Here is a 17432-nt window from a genome sequence, read left to right as displayed (position 1 = left end):
ATCTCTCTCTCTCTCTCTCTCTCTCTCTCTCTCTCTCTCTCTCTTTCATTCCCATCTGTATCCATCTGGCCAGATGTACCTAAAAACTTCACAGTGAAGCTGGTCACCAAGACAACCGTGCTGCTGGCGTGGAAGTTTTCCGACAGCCGTTTCCCGTACCGCTGCATGGTGAGTAGCGGCCCGGCAACTGGCGTTTCACCTCCGCGTGTCCCCTCCCCGCAGCCTGCTCACGTCACACCCACAGCCTTCCACGTCACATTTTACTCGCCCCTTTTACCTCGACCTGGCAGAGAATGACCTCCGACCGAGCGTCCTCAGTCCGTCGCCTCAGGAAAGAGGCCGCCGCTGGCTTAAATGCCGGTGGCATCGAAAGAAAACACACCGTGCTGCCCGACGCTGTTTCGTATCTCGTTGACTTAAGATGAAGGCAAGTGGCGGCCTTGGCCGCGAGGTGAGAAGCCAGGCTGCTGTGGAGACAGCGCCCGTAGGTACAACCGCCCACCTCAGCCGAGTCTCATCCCTGCCCCATCCCGCTGCCTGCACCCCCCCCCGTCCCACGCAGATCGAGTACAACCGGCAGAAAGTGGACGTGGACGCCCGCACCACCCGGGCTCTCATCACCAACCTGCGCGCCAACAGCACCTACGAGTTCCGCATCAGTTGCCAGGAGAACAGCGACGGTGTCCCCCGCCACCGGCTGCTGGCGCGCACCGCCCCGCCCATCCCGCTCGGCCGGCCGGAGCCGGACCGCAGGAGAGAGCCGGACGACATGCCGGTGTTCAACCTGCCTCCCCTCGAGGCCCGGGACATGATCAGGTGAGCTCGTCTTGTGGCGTACTGACGGGCCGAAGCCAGACCCGAAAGCTGGTAAACCACTGACTAAATTAGAAGTGGCTTGCCGTCAAAAATGAAGGCTCACTCTTCATGAAATTGCACAGTAATGACTCCGGACACGGGGTGGTCCGGGTTTCCCGTGGGGAAAGCATGTTTGGAATTCCAGGTCCTAATGCTACTGTTTTACTGTTTAACATGGTCGCTTGCGTCGGCTGTGTGCAGGGCAATCTATGTGGTGGTGGTCCCACAGAAGAAGGCCAGAGGACCGAGGCACATGAAGAGCCCAGACGAGATGGACCTAGAAGAGGTAAACAGTGCCTGCAAAGCACCCCCCACCCCACCCCCCACGTCCGCATCTTCATCCGAGTCCCAGATACGGTCCTGATCCAGTCCCAGATCCGGTCCTGCAGATCGCCAACAAAGCACAGGCGCTCACGTCTTACCTCCGGAGAGCTCAGGCTCCCAACGGGCCCGGTCAGGCCAAGCTGAGCCAAGAGTAGCTAGGATTACACTTCCTCCTCCTCCTCTTCTCACCCCGAGGCACCGCCAGCAGGTCGTCACGTGCGGGGTGATCTGATTTTCCCATCGTTTTCATGGGCCTTTTTGGTGCTTTAGCACATAACTCGGTACATCTGAGTTTGGGCACGGCGCCAGCAAGTGTTCCACCGAGCGCGGAGCAGAGAGCAAATTAAGATTGAAAAAAAGTTGAATGTTGCGTGAACGTTGACCAGCTCCTGTTATAATTCCATTGTCTCCATCCTCCCCCAACATACTGCTCTTCCTCTCTCTCTCTCTCTCCCCCTCTCCCTCTCTCTCTCTCTCTCTCTCTCTCTCTCTCTCTCTCTCTCCCTCCCTCGCTCCCTCGCTCTCGTTCCAAAGCTTCTGAGGGACGGAGACGGTAGGTCACGGCATGTGCGGGCAGCGCAGCAGCTCCAGCAGGTGGACGCGAGGAAGCCGTACATCGCGGCCAGCTTCAGGCCGGCCGCCGTGCCGCCGACCTTCACGCTGGGCAACAAGATGGTCTACAACGGCTACGAGAACCGAGCGCTGGAGCCCCGCCAGGACTACGCTGTCTTCATCCTGGCCGAGCTCAACTCCACCGGCGTGGTGAGCGAACTGGGGCAGCAGGCAGGAGCGCCTTCCGTCCCGGAGCTCCTCACCCGTGTAGGGGATAGGGGGTAGGGGGTAGAGTTGTAGGGTGTAGGGCTTTTACTCAGAAAACACCCCTCCCCCATGTATAGAACAAATATGTTGGTTCAGTCAGTCCAGTTGAAAGCAGTGGCCACTCTAGGAGAGGACACAGTGATTGTTAATTCAGCAGGATAGAATTGAGAAGACAGTAAATTTTGTGGGGTAGTGGCACTGTAGGAGTGAAACTGCGTTAGTCTCCAATCTCTAGAATGTGCATTTGTACTAAACACTGGCTGGGTTATATTGGAGTGGGTGGGTCATATTATAGTGGGTGGGGCATGTTTTAGTGGGTGGGTCATATTGTAGTAGGCGGGGCATGTTTTAGTGGGTGGGTCATATTATAGTAGGCGGAGCATGTTTTAGTGGGTGGGTCATATTTTAGTAGGTGGGGCATGTATTAGTGGGTGGGTCATATTGTAGTAGGCGGGGCATGTTTTAGTGGGTGGGTCATATTGTAGTAGGCAGGGCATGTTTTAGTGGGTGGGTCATATTTTAGTAGGTGGGGCATGTATTAATGCGTGGGTCATATTATAGCAGATGAGATGTTTTTAGTTTATTTTTATTTGTCGGGCCTGCACCTAAAGACGCAAGTGTGATGTTCCCCAGAGGGACGTTGCCAAAATCCTGTTTGGTTTTACTGTTTTAGTGCCCTTAACCGCGTGCCGTGTGTCTGTGTCCCCGTAGAGGACTTTTGTGTCCAGCCCCTACACGGAGATCCTCACGGTCCCAGACGTGGACCCCCAGCCCACGGAAACGGGCGGGGACGGCCTCATCTGGGTGGTGGGTCCTGTTCTGGCCGTGGTCTTCATAATCTGCATAGTCATCGCCATTCTGCTGTATAAAAAGTGAGTACAAGCGCTGGACACTCACACACACTCACTCACACACACACACACACACACACCCACACACACCCACACCCACACACCCCGCCTTTTACAGATCCCTCCTAATGCAGATGAGTTCTGTCTGACGCACGATCTGTGAATTTAAATGCGCTGTATTGATTTTCTGTGTCCCCCTCCCCTCACCCCTGTACATTCATTCCCTTCTCTTGCTTTCTCTGGAAACAGCAAACCTGACAGGTAAGGCTTAGCTGTACTTTACTGCAGTTTTCAGAGGCAAAAGGAAATAGCCTTCCTAAGCATAACCGATGAGTTTAGTTAGACGGGTTGGGGTGTGTGTGTGTGGGGGGGGGCTCGCATGGCCAAAACCGAGAGCTGCTTGCCGGTTGCACTCACACGCGCTCGCACTGTGTGCGCTCCACCTGCGCAAGCGCTTGGTAGGTTTGTACAAGCCCCGCCCCTTGGCGAGTCGGTTCTTTTCTCTCTTTGATTGTTTTTGCGTTTCTCGATTTTAAGCAGCAAAAGGAAGGAGTCAGAACCGCGCACAAAATGTCTGCTCAACAACGCCGAGATCATGCCACACCACCCCACCGACCCCGTGGAGATGAGACGCATCAACTTCCAAACGCCAGGTAGATGGAAACGGACACACACACACACAGCTCCACACACAGGGCTACACAAATGCGCGCTGGTTCAAGTGCCAAAGCATCTTACGTGCGCTCCTGGAAATGAAGCTACGCAGTCTTTTCCTCCGTCCACATCCCACACACACACACACTCACTTGTGGCCTCTTGTGCTCTGGTGCTCCTCTCCGTCTCCCCCAGATATCGATCGCTCAGAGACCTTCGGTCCCCAACCACACACGAGCTCTTGCCTTCTCCAGAAGCCCCGGGGTGGAAGCGCTCTCTCTCTCTCTCTCTCTCTCTCTCTCTCTCTCTCCATCTTTCTCTCTCCCTCACTCTCTTGCCATCTCTCTTCCTATCCTCTCTGTCGCACTCAACCTTTGCTTTGACCTCTTTCCCTCTTTCCCTCTTTCCCTCTCTCCCTCTCTCCCTCTCTCTCTCTCTCACTCTCTCTCTCTCTCTCTCTCTCTCTCTCTCTCTCTCTCCTTCTCTGTCTGCTCTGCCCTCCCACCCCACCCCAGCATGGTCTTCCATCAGGATGTAATGAGTCCCTTTTTAAAGTCCTCTTGGCATTCACGTTCCACTTTATTTAATAAGGGCTATATTTGTCTTCCCCGCGCCATTGTTCTGGCCAGGCAAGTCATGCCATTATCCCTTTGCACGGTGAATTTAATTTAACGGAGGTTTGAGACCAATTAAGGTGGCTGCAGAATGTTTTGGCCGTGTTTCTGTTAGCCGGCCGCGCGCGGAAGAGCCGACTGCTGCTCACCTCGGTCCGCGCACGTGCCACAAAACGGACGGCTTCCAGCACGGAGCCCGTGGCTGTACAGAGCAGGCGCAGCACCGGATGTTAACGCTGCCTCATCCCATTGGGAGGAAGGCTGGAGATGTAGTCATTAAGCTTGTTTGTGGTGGGGCATTACAGGCGGATGTGGCTGCTTAATGACCCAGGGTTCTCTCTGTGTGTCTTGCGCACACACACACACACACACACACACACACACACGCACAGAGTTTTTTCTTCTTTCTCAGTAATTCTACTTTCTCTTTGCCTCTATTTCCTTAAGATGGCTTTAACATGAATTACATGTGCACGCACACACACACACACACAGAGACACACTCACACACACAGAGACACACGCACACACCAGGTAACCCATCACCGTTTCTCCTGCCTGGATTCCAGAGAGCCCTGAGTGCCTCCTCCACTACTCTGGTCTGGCCTTGTCTGGTCTGGTCCGGTCCGGCACCTGACATTGAATGCTGACTGAGCGCTCCCTGAGCGTTTCACCGCACTACGCCTCCTCGTTCCTTCACCTCCGCTCATCAACCACACACACACACACACACACACACACACACACAGGGTGCAACTGTTCACACAACTACACAGACCCCAGCTGTAGCCTGGGCACCTGGGACCTTAGAGCAGTGATCAGGCAACACCTTCCCAGTTGAGGAGGAATTTTGGTGGCTTTATTTTCCTTTTCCTAATATGGTCTGGAAGACCGCTTAAGTCCCAGCTTTCATCCTTCATTATTTCCGAAACTCTTTGATGTCAAAATGCTAAAATGATGAACCTTGACACATTAGTCCTCCTTCTCAGCCTCGGTGCTGCCAGGATTGCTTCCCTGGGTTATTTCTGGCTGCCTGGTAGCCTATGAAGACGCGGCGGACAGTGTTCCCATGGCAAAGCGCACAGCCTCAGCCGTAATGAGAGGGGCCCGGTGGGTGTGAGTCTTTTAGTTTCACATCATATCATTTTTGGTGCCCGTCTCGATGCCTGTTGAGAGAGCCCACACTCGGCCCTCCCCGACCCTGGAGTAGGGAATTCTGGAGACAAAAATAAGGGGAGGACATGAATATGAATTTTCCGCATATGATGTGCTTCGTGTTGGCTGTTATTGCTGTTTTGCATCTCATTATGATTTCAGACGGGGGTATTTTGCTTCCTGTTTGATTGTCGGCATATTAAAGGGATTTTTTTGTTTTTCTTTTTCCTGTTTGCTGTTCTTCACAGATTCTGATCTGAACAGCCCTCTGACTGAAGCCTCTTTTGACTCTGAAAGTTAGTTTTTTGCATTTTTGATTCTGCTGTGTGTGTTAGCACTGCCCCCATTTTCAAATAATTGATAGTGCTCTATGAATACATTTGCATTTTTTTTGTGTGTGTTTGTTTTGTTTTTTGTTTTTGCTGCTATCAAAGGAAAGAAATCGCAAATTTAGCACTAATGTTTCACTTTTCATAACACGGCTTGTGTTTTGCGGTTTTGTTTTCCTGCCGCTGCCGTATTCTCACCAGCTGATGGGCTGCGCGTTCTTAATCCACCGCGTAACCTCCGCCCCCGCTGCTGACAGGAGGTGTGGGGCTGGGGGTGGGTGGTGCCACCGCCCCCGTTCTGCTCTCCTCCGTCAGGGGCGTTCTGCAGGCCCAGATAACTAGCAGAATTAATTAAACCCTCCACAAACAATAGGCTGACATTTGATCCAACACGGACGTGTACACGTATTCGCACACGTAAGGCTCCAAAAAGAGAAACGAGAACAACGGCAAGACAAACTATGTCCCCTTTATATGTAAATGAGTGTGATCAAAAATAGAACAAAGGCAGAAAAAGTGAAAAAAAGGTGTGTGTGTGTGTGTATATATATATATATATATATATATATTATATATATATATATATAAAACTCATATCTGCCTCTTTTTCCCATATTCCTTTTATCTATATAGATAGATAGATAGATAACTTTTCAGCATTGCAACTTGAGTGTGGATATGAGAAAATGAAATCGGGGTTTTGCTTGCATTCACTGATCACATCTTGATTGCCAGGATAGACAGACGAATCTGAGCCATGAAGCAAGCCGTCTCTGGCCGGGGGGGCGCGGGGGTGGAGGGGATGGATGGATGGAACCTTCCCTTCAAAAAAGTCTGTGCGTCCCGCAAGCCCTGCATGCCGGTCCGTACCCCGAGTAAACACCCCGAATCCTTGGAACAGGAAATAAGAGCACAGAGATTTGCTCAGCCGCAGATCCGCAGAAGGAGCGAAGAGCACGTCTTCGTTGTGAAATACATGGATTTTTTTTTTTTTTTTTTTTTTTTTTTTAAAGCTGGCAGGCCCTGAGCGGAGGTGGACTCATCACGATGCTGGAAGTGTGAGGGGGTCTCTGGAGTGGAGAGATCTGGCCAGGAGTTCAGAGCCCGAAGCTAGGGGAGAGGACCCCGACTCTCCCCACCCTCAGCTGGGAGGGGGAGAGAGGCCCGCCTCATTCGGATTCAGACCCTAAGCTCGGGACCTCGCTGCCGCTTCTGCCCTGTAGGGGGCGCTGCATCGTTTTCCACGCAGCTTCGCTCTCACCCCCCGCGATGCCGGCAGCTTTACCGGCTAGTCTCCATTCACTGGCGTCAAAATAATATTGTAATGCGCTATAAAAATATTTGTGTTATTATTTCGTTATTTAGTCAGGACGGCCTCCTGAGGCCATTGTCTCAGCTTTAGAGGCCCTGAAAAGGTAATAAAGTGGAATAGATGTTAAGGAGATAAAAAAATCAATGAAACTTCTTTGTGAAATATAAAGGAATGAAGTATCCTTTGGCCTGGGGCCCTTGGGTGACTTTAGACTAGAGTCGTAATGCCATTGTTCTGAAGCGCCTTCTTCAGCCAGACCGGCATGGAAGCAAATACACGCACAGGAAATGGACAAGGTGTCCACTTTTTTTCCTCTCACCTTTTAGAGATGTTAATGGATATTTTTTTACATTTATTTATGCATTTATTTTAATGAGGAGGCATATTTACCGGGGCTTTGGCACACCGATGTCAAAAACCCATCTTGTTGTTTCTGCCTTAATGGCGTCAGCCGTTAAGCTGTTGGCGTGAAAACCGCGAGAGCAAAGGTTCGTGGTACGCGGAGAGGGAAATGGACGTTAGCTAATGTGATTATGCAGATTATGCATACCTAATTAAAGCGCGCCAAACATTTCAAAGAGACGTCCACGTTTGGCCGACTTTTGACCTCCGCCACAGCGAAAACCCCAAACCAGCTAAAAATCCTGCACAAAAAGGCTGGGATGAAGATTAGGGGCGCGTTGCTCACATGGACAATGTAGTGCTCATAACGTGATCAACTCCCATAGTGCCTAACACGGCGTGGGATGCGTCAGTGGGCCTCTGTCTGGTTTATGGCCGAACACATTGTGGCATAATCCTGCTACTCGTCAGTGGTTGGGGGGTGGTTGGTGCTTGCTTAGCTTTCGCTGGAGTGGAGTGAAGCTATATGCACCCACGCTGTCTCACCCTGAGACCACCCCCCCCCCCCCCCCAGGTCTGGGCTCCACCCCCGATGAGCCCAGGGCAGGGTTCCACCTCCCTCACCCCTTTTAGCCAAGGCCAAAGCTCCGCCCCTTTTAGCCAAGGCCAGGGCTCCACCCCCCCGATTGACCAAGGCCAGGGCTCCACCCCCCCGATTGACCAAGGCCAGGGCTCCACCCACTCATCGGAAGTCTACCGCACAACCCATGGGAGGTCCTCAGAGGGGGAGCAGACAGAGGGGGCTTAGGACATATAAGAAGAAGAAATGATAACGGGCATCGAGCCCAAAGGAAAGACGGGGGATTTTTTTTTGTTTTTGTTGCATCTACATTTGAACCATTCAGATATTTGTTTGCTTGTTAATATGTTCTATTGCGAACACTCAAGTCAACTGGGTTCTGTTTCTTTTTTATGTCCCCAAAAGAAATGCAAATTAGTCTTTATTTACATTCATTTCTCCTCTTGTGAAAAATTGGAAAAGTTTTGATTCACGATGCACACTAGATAAAATTCATTCCACATTTTCAGATTTCGAGATACCCTTTGTAGAGTGGGAAATATTTCTCCAAGCTAATTTCTGAAGCTGTTCCAAGTCATTGATTTTGTTAGTCGGTTTGAAGAGATCTTTCTGCTGTCTTTTGCAGCAGAAAATATTATTCCTCAGATAGCAGAGAAGGACTGTCTGGATTTGTCTTAGCTGCATAACTCAGGCGTGTGCAGCACACAGGCTCTGGGGAATCTCTCCTTTTATCATCATAGTTCCAAAACTCTCATCACTGTGATGCTATCTATTAAAAGCAGTTTGTCCCAGTGGCATTAAAAAGTAATTGGTCTGAGGTTTCTCCGTCGTCCTAGCAGTCAGTCACAGGTCCTGCCTTAATTTCGTTTGTACACTGTAGGTTTTACATGGGCTGTTGGACTGTGGTGAGTGCCCAGAATCAGAATTCAGAGCTCTGGCCTGGTCTGACGGCTTCCCTAACCTCACCCAGCCTTGGCTCCATCCTGACTGATTAAATCCCACCACCCTCCTCTCCACTCGCCCCGCCCCACCCAGCTCTGACCCTGGCTCAGCGCTCCAGCCCACCCAGACTGACCTCACCATCAAACCATCCTCCCCTCTTTCCCCCTTTTTAAGCATGACTGTCTGCTATGGTGTTGCCTTTGGCAGCTATACTGACTCTCTCTCTCTCTCTCTCTCTCTCTCTCTCTCTCTCTCTCTCTCTCTCTCTCTCTCTCTCTCCTCCTGTCTCATTGGGGTTGCAGGTATGATGAATCACCCCCCCATCCCCATCACAGAACTGGCTGAGCATACAGATCTCCTCAAGGCCAACGACAACCTGAAGCTGTCACAGGAGTACGAGGTAGGGGCGGCTAACCGCTATCGTATAACTACGAGGTAGAGGCAACTAGCTGCTGTTACAGGAGTGCGAGGTAGAGGCAACTAGCTGCTGTTACAGGAGTGCGAGGTAGAGGCAGCTAGCTGCTGTCGTAGGAGTATGAGGTAGAGGCAGCTAGCCGCTATCGTACGAGTACGAGGTAGGGGCAGCTAGCTGCTGTTACAGGAGTACGAGGTAGAGGCACCTAGCTGCTGTCGCGGGAGTACGAGGTAGAGGCAGCTAGCTGCTATCGTACCAGTACGAGGTAGGGGCAGCTAGCTGTTGTTACAGGAGTACGAAGTAGAGGCAGCTAGCTGCTGTCACAGTAGTGTGAGGTAGGGGCAGCTAGCTGCTGTCGTAGGAGTACCAGGTAGGGGCAGATAACTGCTGTCGCAGGAGAATGAGGTTGGAGCAGCTAGATGCTGTCGCAGGAGAATGAGGTTGGAGCAGCTAGATGCTGTCGCAGGAGAATGAGGTTGGAGCAGCTAGATGCTGTCGCAGGAGAATGAGGTTGGAGCAGCTAGATGCTGTCACAGGAGAATGAGGTTGGGGCAGCTAACTGCTGTCGCAGGAGAATGAGGTTGGGGTAGCTAGCTGCTGTCACAGCAGAATGAGGTTGGGGCAGCTAACTGCTGTCGCAGGAGAATGAGGTTGGGGCTGTCATTCACCTCGCCCTCGCAATCAGTATCTTCAGTCAGAGCATAGATTCACGTCGGAGTGTAACCACGTAGCGGTAATCATTAAGAAATCTGTAATACTATAATAATAAGGTTATGATATGGGTTTATGAGAATTTCATCTTAAGATTAGTTTTGGTAAAGGCCCTTCTTTTTTTTGGCGCTGACAATACAAGAGTCTTAAAAAAGGTGTTCTTATTAAGGCCATGAAATCACCTAAACATTAGTCTACTGAATAAAATTCTTGGAGGTGAGACATGAGTTGAGATCGCTTTGCGGAGATAATGCTCCTCACATCCACAGCTGCGAAATTCAAATTTTAAAGATTCGTTCCCCGTGTGATTAAATGTCAGAGGTTATATTTTCTCTTTCTATCCACTGGATTCGGATCTTATACCCTTTAATAACATATGTCCGTGAACCCAGGGTGAAAAGGTAATGCAATATATAAAAGTATCCCCTTTTGTTAGGGTTCAGAGACGTCCATGAAGCATAACTGTAAGAAAAGCACTTTCCCTGACCCCTGACCCCTGAGGAAAGAGCAGCCGGAGCCCATGGCTCTCCCACGGCTTAGCCATTTGCACACAGCCTGAGCCAAAATGGTGCCCGGCCAGATGTGAGCACTTGCTGCGTTACTATGGTGTTTTCACAGTGTACAGTACCATGTCATATTAGCAACTGTGCTTTCAGTGGGACCTGATGCATGAAAGGAAGCACTTCACATAAGGAGCGAGTTTGATGTTTGGCAGAGTTGGATGTTTTTAATATTTCACCCTAGTTTTACATATTATGTCTATAAACATTACTGTTTATGATTAGAATTACGGTACAAGATTATGATTTACCATTGACCAGAAATGTTTTTATTTTTTTATGAGAAAATCTGAAGGTTGGGAGGTTTCGGTGTAACTTGTAAGAGTGCAGGTCTGAGAAGGGCAGGGGAAGCCGTACTCCACCCCGGCCAGCCTTTTGATTGATTGATTGATTGATTGATTGATTGATTGAGAGAGAGAGAGAGAGAGAGAGAGAGAGAGAGAGGATAACATTCTGACTTTCACACACACATTCACTCAGTCACTCACTCACTCTTTCTCTCCAGAAAAATAAATAACTGGTTTAAAAGGGGAAGTGTACTTTTAATTTTGTTATTTTCCTGATGCACGGCTCCTCATCTGTGCCACACCGGGCTCTCCAGTTCTGACTGATTGGTTTTCAGTGGCAAGCTGTGCTGAAGGAGAAAGATGAGAGAAGGAGCAAGGGAGGGAGGGAGGGGGAGAGAGAGAAAGTGAGGGAGAGCGACAGACAGAGCGAGCTCCAGAGAAAAAAGACTGGTTATTTGTAGCTTCTGAGGCAGGGATGAGAAATTCCATTTCAGAAGGCCCATAGTATTGCACAATCACGTGGACGGTTATATGGTCCAGGAGTGGCCAGCACTTACCGACGTACCATCAGAGGAACTACACCGGGGCATGAGCAAGGTTATGCCATTCACCATCTGTCATCCACCTTCCAGCAGAAGTCATTTGACTGGCCGCAAGCACGCCGAGTCTCTGAGGGAAAAGAACTATTCAGCAGGGCTGGCCTCAATTTCATTACGGTTCAGCCGCCAAGGCAACTGTTTACCGAAACTCATGATTGCCACTGAATATTTTTACAGAAATTTCTAAACTCTTTCTAAACTCCACTTTATGAATTTACATCTTGGAATAAAGTAAGCATTAGCATTAGTCAATAATGCTTTACTATTTCACTAATTATACTATAATTCACATCATGAATAAATGTATAAATAAATATTTAATTTTTCCTATCTATCTCTCTCTCTCTCTCTCTCTCTCTCTCTCTATATATATATATATATATATATATATATATATATATATACACACACACACACACACACACACACACACACACATCTCTCTCTCTCTCTCTCTCTAAATATTCCTGAGTGCAATCCAACCTTGCTGCAGTGCAGCGCCACGGCCGGCAGGGGGAGTGTTCCTGCCTGTAATCACTGCAGGGGAGACGGATGCGTCAGACCTCTGTGAGGATTATTTAGCCTTGATTTCGGCTCGGATTGCCACACACCTAAATGAAAACATCCTTCAAGCGGTAAAGCTGGGCAAGAAAGGGAGAGAAAACCCGCCTTCGCCTGGAGCCCCCGAATCATAATGGAATACTAAATTACCCTGACGGGGAATAGAATATTTATTCAGAAATTCTCATATAAAGAGTGCGACAGACTTTATCTTGCGAGCGTCAGGGACAGCTGGACACACACACACACACACACACACACACACACACTCTCCACTTCTGCCGCATCCGTTTTTTGTTTTGTTTTTTGTCCCGAGGGAAGCGCGGACCCTTTTATCAATACTCCTGACGCGGTTGCTCTGATCCGTCTGAGAGGCGTAGGGCCGGACGCTCTCGTGCGCGAGCCGGCGGCTGGCTGGCGTTTAATTACCGCGCTGGAACGCGATCGTCCGCGTGCAGGCGGCGGCGGGAAAGAAGGCGGAGCGCGTGGTGCCACGCCCCCTGACGGTGTTTCTCTCCGCCTCCACCCGCAGTCCGTCGACCCGGGCCAGCAGTTCACCTGGGAGCACTCCAACCTGGAGGTCAACAAGCCGAAGAACCGCTACGCCAACGTCATCGCCTACGACCACTCCCGCGTGGTCCTGGCGCCCATCGACGGTCAGTTTCCAACCGACTACACTTCCCACAATCCTCTCCTGCGCCTTTCCCCGGGGATACCGGGGATACCGGGCATGCGTGGCGCGTAATGTATGCGATACGTGCTGAATGAAGAGTATCCTCACCGATTAGACGTTAGTCTCATAGGCTGCGTAACCACATCCACATGAAGGTTATCACCTTGTTGTAAGAACAATGAGCATGCAATTTCTTATATATATATATATACCCCCAGCACACGCCCCGCCACACACCTCAACACACACCCCAGCACACGCCCCGCCACACACCTCAACACACACCCCAGCACACGCCCCGCCACACGCCACGCCACACGCCTCGCCACACGCCCCACCATACACCCCACCATAAACCCTACACCACTCCCCACCATACACCCCACACCACTCCCTACCACAGACCCCACACCATGCCCCCCACACCGCCTTCTCTGATTTCTCAGTGCTTGGAAATGCACCTCATCCGATGTTCCTGTTTGTTCAATCATGAAAGCCACAGTTTGGCACCATAGCCCTGTGTTTGGCCTTTTTGTGAGGCGCCAACAGTTGAAGAACTAAGCACTTTGATTTTTATCGTTTTGGAGGATGTATAATTGGTTTAAAACTACCCCTGAACACGGGTGCCATTGTAATCTTTTGTGTTCAAAAATAATTTCTCCAACTGCCTGAAACCATTCAATTATGTTTTTAGAGAGCACACAATACCGGAAGTGGACTTAATTGTGAATGTGTTTAAACATTCTTTAAACGTCATTTTAAACATTTGCCTGTCTGCATTTTCAGCCTGGAACCGCACACAGTTGGTGTTGTACCTTATATCTTCTCTGTCTCACGGGGGTCAGACGGAGCCAGACACAACGTCCACCTCTAAAACACCACCCCCACCTGAACGTTAGAGGCAGGGCTCAGAGAGTAAAGGCCAACCGGACCCACTTTAGGGGCAGATTTACTGTGGAGGGTGGGGACTGGTTGATTTCTAGCCTGGTCTAATTCCAGCGTGTGTAGCACAGTCTGGATCAAACCCTAAATCAGACCCCCACCCTGAGTGTGAGAGCGAGAAAGAGAGAGCCCGACCCATTGCTGAATTATTTTCTATGATTGATTTCCATCCAAAGTGCTTAGGAGCCTGTTTCTTACCCGCTGCTGCCTATATTTCGTGCTGCCTGTATTTCACAACATCCGGCATTTTGGTTTCCGAACTTTTGAGCAAGTCTGTCCACGGTGTCCACCATTTTGGCTCCTCGGCATACAGTTTCCCCACCTCCTCTCTCTCTCCAGGCATCGCGGGCAGCGACTACATCAACGCAAACTACATCGACGGCTACCGGAAGCAGAACGCCTACATCGCCACACAGGGCCCACTGCCTGAGACGTTTGGGGATTTCTGGCGGATGGTGTGGGAGCAGAGAGCAGCTACTGTGGTCATGATGACGCGATTAGAGGAGAAATCCCGGGTGAGCGTCGTTCTAGCCCGTAGCGCCTCGGCCAGGGATTCCTTTGTTAGAATAATCCTTCCACTCCTCCATTACAGATGATAACGCAGGTCTTGTTATCTCATGGTACGTTTTAGTGGAAAGTTCATTGACTGTTTAAGCAGCCAAGATCGATGTCCACGGGTTCAGTGAAGTTCACCTTCGGGTAACGGATGTGGAGCTGGAGCGGGAGAAGGAGGGAGCGTCTTTGCCCCTCAGCAGGGAATTCTCCCTCTCCCCAAACACAGTCGCCCAGGAGCGTCCCGGTCCCCCAAACTTCTCACTCCGTGCTTACTTACCTACATGCCTTACTGTCTTCCCCCCTCCCAAAGAGAGATGTAATCAGACCCTCTTCGGGGCCTGAATTGACTCCACCTGTCCTGGGGCGCGCACACACACCCCCGTCAGCCAGAGGCGGTACGAGCGTGCGTGTGTGCATTCGCACATCTGTGCGGAGCCAGGTGTTTCAAACTTATTTAAATGGAGACTTGACGCATGTCAGGCTTTACGGAATTTTGCCGCTACGTCTGGCCACTAGATGCACACTAGCAAAATTGGTCACTCAGAAAGCGATTGACATCATAGCTACGGGAGCCGGTGTGCGAGTCGGCTGAGCTATCGTCAGATCAGATGCCTTCCTGCACACTCTGTGAATTTCCACCTAATAAACTGTTCAGCGATGTTTTCTGCCCTGTGGAGTGGATAACCCCAGCCTCCCCAAACCCCTACCCACCACCACCATTGTTCATATCGTCCATCTCTCTGTCTGCCTCCAGATCAAGTGTGACCAGTACTGGCCCAGTCGGGCCACAGAGACGTATGGCATGACCCAGGTGACCCTGCTGGACACCATCGAGCTGGCCACCTTCTGTGTGCGGACCTTCTCCTTGCATAAGGTAGGAGTCCCAACCACCACTGACCAAATTCAAGCTAACCCTCGTAACTTCAGAAGGCCACACCAGGTACCGCGCCGAGCCCGGGGAGGTGTTTTCGAGGGTTGAAAAACATCTGGAGCTTAAGACAAAGCATTATGTTTTTTAAAAAAAAAAATCATATTTTATTACATTCATACATATAAGCAACATTTCGATACCGTTTTGATGTTGCTGCTCATTAAAAAAAACTTCTCAGAACATTCCAGAAAGCTAGATGTTCAGGCCTTGAACAGACTGCCGCAGCATGGCCTCGAGTCGGTGCTTAAACTTTGCAGAGTGGCAGAGTGCTTGCATTTACATGACTGAGATCTTTTCCTGAACATCAGAGGACTAGTGTACTATCCCAAAATGTTCCATCAAAGATGGAACAATACGAAGGCTTGAGTGGTTTTGGAGGCAGCAGTGTCATGTCAGCTGTGGCAGCTTCAGCGTGCCGCAACGCACTTGAGAGGCCTGCCGACTAAACTTGGACCGAAGTTTTGTACGCGGATACCCGAACGTCACCTGCTTTTAGGAGCGAGGGGCTTCCGCTCGAACCGTGTGCTATTAAGGAGGGAAACGGGAGGCTCAGAGCTGAGCAGATGCCACGCGAGCGACAAACCCGCCTCTACCTCTCTCTCTCTCCCAACCACCGGGAGAAAAGCTCTGAAAAAAAGTGAGAAAAGTGTCTGTCACAAACGCGCGCGCGCAAACACACACATGCACGCACAGCATCTTACTAGTTTCCCTCAGGAGCTGAACACTTTTCTCTTTGGGGATTCTCAACACTATAGTATAAGGAGAAGTGAACATGACTGCTAACTGGGAACAGGTGAGGCGTGTCTGGAAAGAGCTTATATCCTTTTCTCCAGTCTCGTTCTCTCCTGTGTTTTCTCCCAACACACATCCCCCTCACACACACACGCACACACACACAGAGACGCAGGCATACACAAATGCACCAATAAATGCGTAACCTTTCTGTCTGCTGCATCTCCGATCCATCATCTACCGTGGGCGTGCGGAGCCGCACAGCACTTAGCTTCGTGAGTAGGGGAGGAGTGCTCACTGGGTAATTGGCGGCGCGCCGTCTGGCCGACGCCTGGCGGTCAGCCGGGTGGATTGGGGATGTGAGGCAGATCTGTGGGGTGCGCTCTCTGGCCAAGGCTGAATGCTAATGCTCGGGGTCCTCACCAGTACCCCATTTTGGCTCCCCGGGGGAAGAGCAAAGCGGATCCTCGGGACAAGGGCAGATTTTTGTCAAATGCCGAACCTCTCGGCAGTTTGTGTGCAGTATGTGCATATTTAGGCTTTGTTTTCATGTGCACACATGCTGCAGGTGGAAAGTGTGTGTGTGTGTGTGTGAGTGTGTGTGTGTGTGTGAGAAGCATGCAGCAGGAGGCAGCAGAAGAGAGAGAATTTGTGCTTAATTATGTCATTTATTTATTCACTTACTTCGAGAAGCTTCTGTAACACAAGCAATACTGAAATGGAAAAACTCATTTTAAAGAGAAAAGGAAAAACAAGGACAGAACAATGTGAGTCTTCTCTCTCGCTCTCATGTGGCCAGGCGTGTGTTTTTGTGATCTGAAACTTTTTTTGCCGTTGTCAAGGACTGGGCGTTCTGAGCCCACGCGTCCATGATCACTCTATGCTTGTGCTGACTGACGTGCGGATTGTTACTTCCCCCCTGCCTCCCTCCCTAAGATTAATCTCTTTCTCTCTCTCTCTCCCTCTCTCCCTCCCACCCTCCTTCTCTCCCTCTCTCCCTCCCCACCACATCTCTACCTCGCCCTCTTCAGAATGGTTCTAGTGAAAAACGGGAGGTGCGTCAGTTCCAGTTCACGGCATGGCCGGACCACGGCGTGCCCGAGTACCCCACCCCGTTCCTGGCCTTCCTGAGGAGGGTGAAGACCTGTAACCCGCCCGACGCTGGTCCCATCATCGCCCACTGCAGGTGAGAGACAAAGCACACAGACCTCATGAAGCTCCGCCCACCCGTTGCTGGCCCCTCCCTCGGGGCTGGGCAGTGCCACAGAGGGATAGCGCTGTGAGGCCGAGCTCTCTCCTTCTCTCTCTCTCTCTCTCTCTCTCTCTCTCTCCTTCTCTCTCTCTATCTTTTTCTCATGCTGTCTTCAATGCATTTCCATTGTAACTCATTTTGGAGAAGGCCATGCTCGGAGAATCAGCTCGGAACGTTTGCTCTTTAAAAACACACACTACTATAGCACCTGTTCTCTTCAGCTGGGCATGGAATTAATCTTTTTCCATGCCAGGCATTCTGGAATTTTGAAATGAATATTGTATTAAAATGATCCCTTAATGCACAAAACACCTAGAGTAATTCTAATGAGTGCAGGGGCCTCAGAATCCCCGACAAGCTTCCCTAGTTCATTTCTTGTCTCTATCTGCGTGCGCGCGTGTGTGTGTGTGTGTGTGTGTGTGTGTGTGTGTGTGTGT

General features: G+C 50.5%; 1 protein-coding gene and 1 long non-coding RNA gene across 10 annotated transcripts in view; one reads left to right on the top strand and one right to left on the bottom strand.

The window, feature by feature from the left end:
* Positions 1-17432, top strand: part of ptprsa (protein tyrosine phosphatase receptor type Sa) — a 162999-nt gene that overhangs the window by 132246 nt on the left and 13321 nt on the right. For 4 of the 9 annotated variants that reach the window (XM_035523290.1, XM_035523289.1, XM_035523288.1 and 1 more), the window contains 13 exons: positions 74-168; positions 563-816; positions 1057-1141; positions 1714-1941; positions 2710-2870; positions 3099-3110; positions 3387-3502; positions 5521-5568; positions 9080-9177; positions 12443-12566; positions 13865-14040; positions 14835-14954; positions 16775-16929. In XM_035523290.1, coding sequence (XP_035379183.1) covers positions 74-168; positions 563-816; positions 1057-1141; positions 1714-1941; positions 2710-2870; positions 3099-3110; positions 3387-3502; positions 5521-5568; positions 9080-9177; positions 12443-12566; positions 13865-14040; positions 14835-14954; positions 16775-16929 — 1672 coding nt within the window. The remainder of the gene's footprint in view (positions 1-73; positions 169-562; positions 817-1056; positions 1142-1713; positions 1942-2709; positions 2871-3098; positions 3111-3386; positions 3503-5520; positions 5569-9079; positions 9178-12442; positions 12567-13864; positions 14041-14834; positions 14955-16774; positions 16930-17432) is intronic. The other 5 variants (XM_035523295.1, XM_035523294.1, XM_035523293.1 and 2 more) reach the window with 3 other exon arrangements.
* The window catches only part of LOC118240832, a 28501-nt gene continuing 22006 nt past the window's right edge, over positions 10938-17432 (bottom strand). Inside the window, exons 2-3 of the long non-coding RNA XR_004775668.1 lie at positions 11308-11419; positions 10938-11097 (exon numbers count right to left, since the gene is read on the bottom strand). This is a non-coding gene — a long non-coding RNA (uncharacterized LOC118240832). The remainder of the gene's footprint in view (positions 11098-11307; positions 11420-17432) is intronic.

This window comes from Electrophorus electricus, chromosome 26, assembly GCF_013358815.1.
Source record: "Electrophorus electricus isolate fEleEle1 chromosome 26, fEleEle1.pri, whole genome shotgun sequence".
Taxonomy (NCBI): domain Eukaryota; kingdom Metazoa; phylum Chordata; class Actinopteri; order Gymnotiformes; family Gymnotidae; genus Electrophorus; species Electrophorus electricus.
This window is presented reverse-complemented; position numbering and strand designations above follow the sequence as displayed.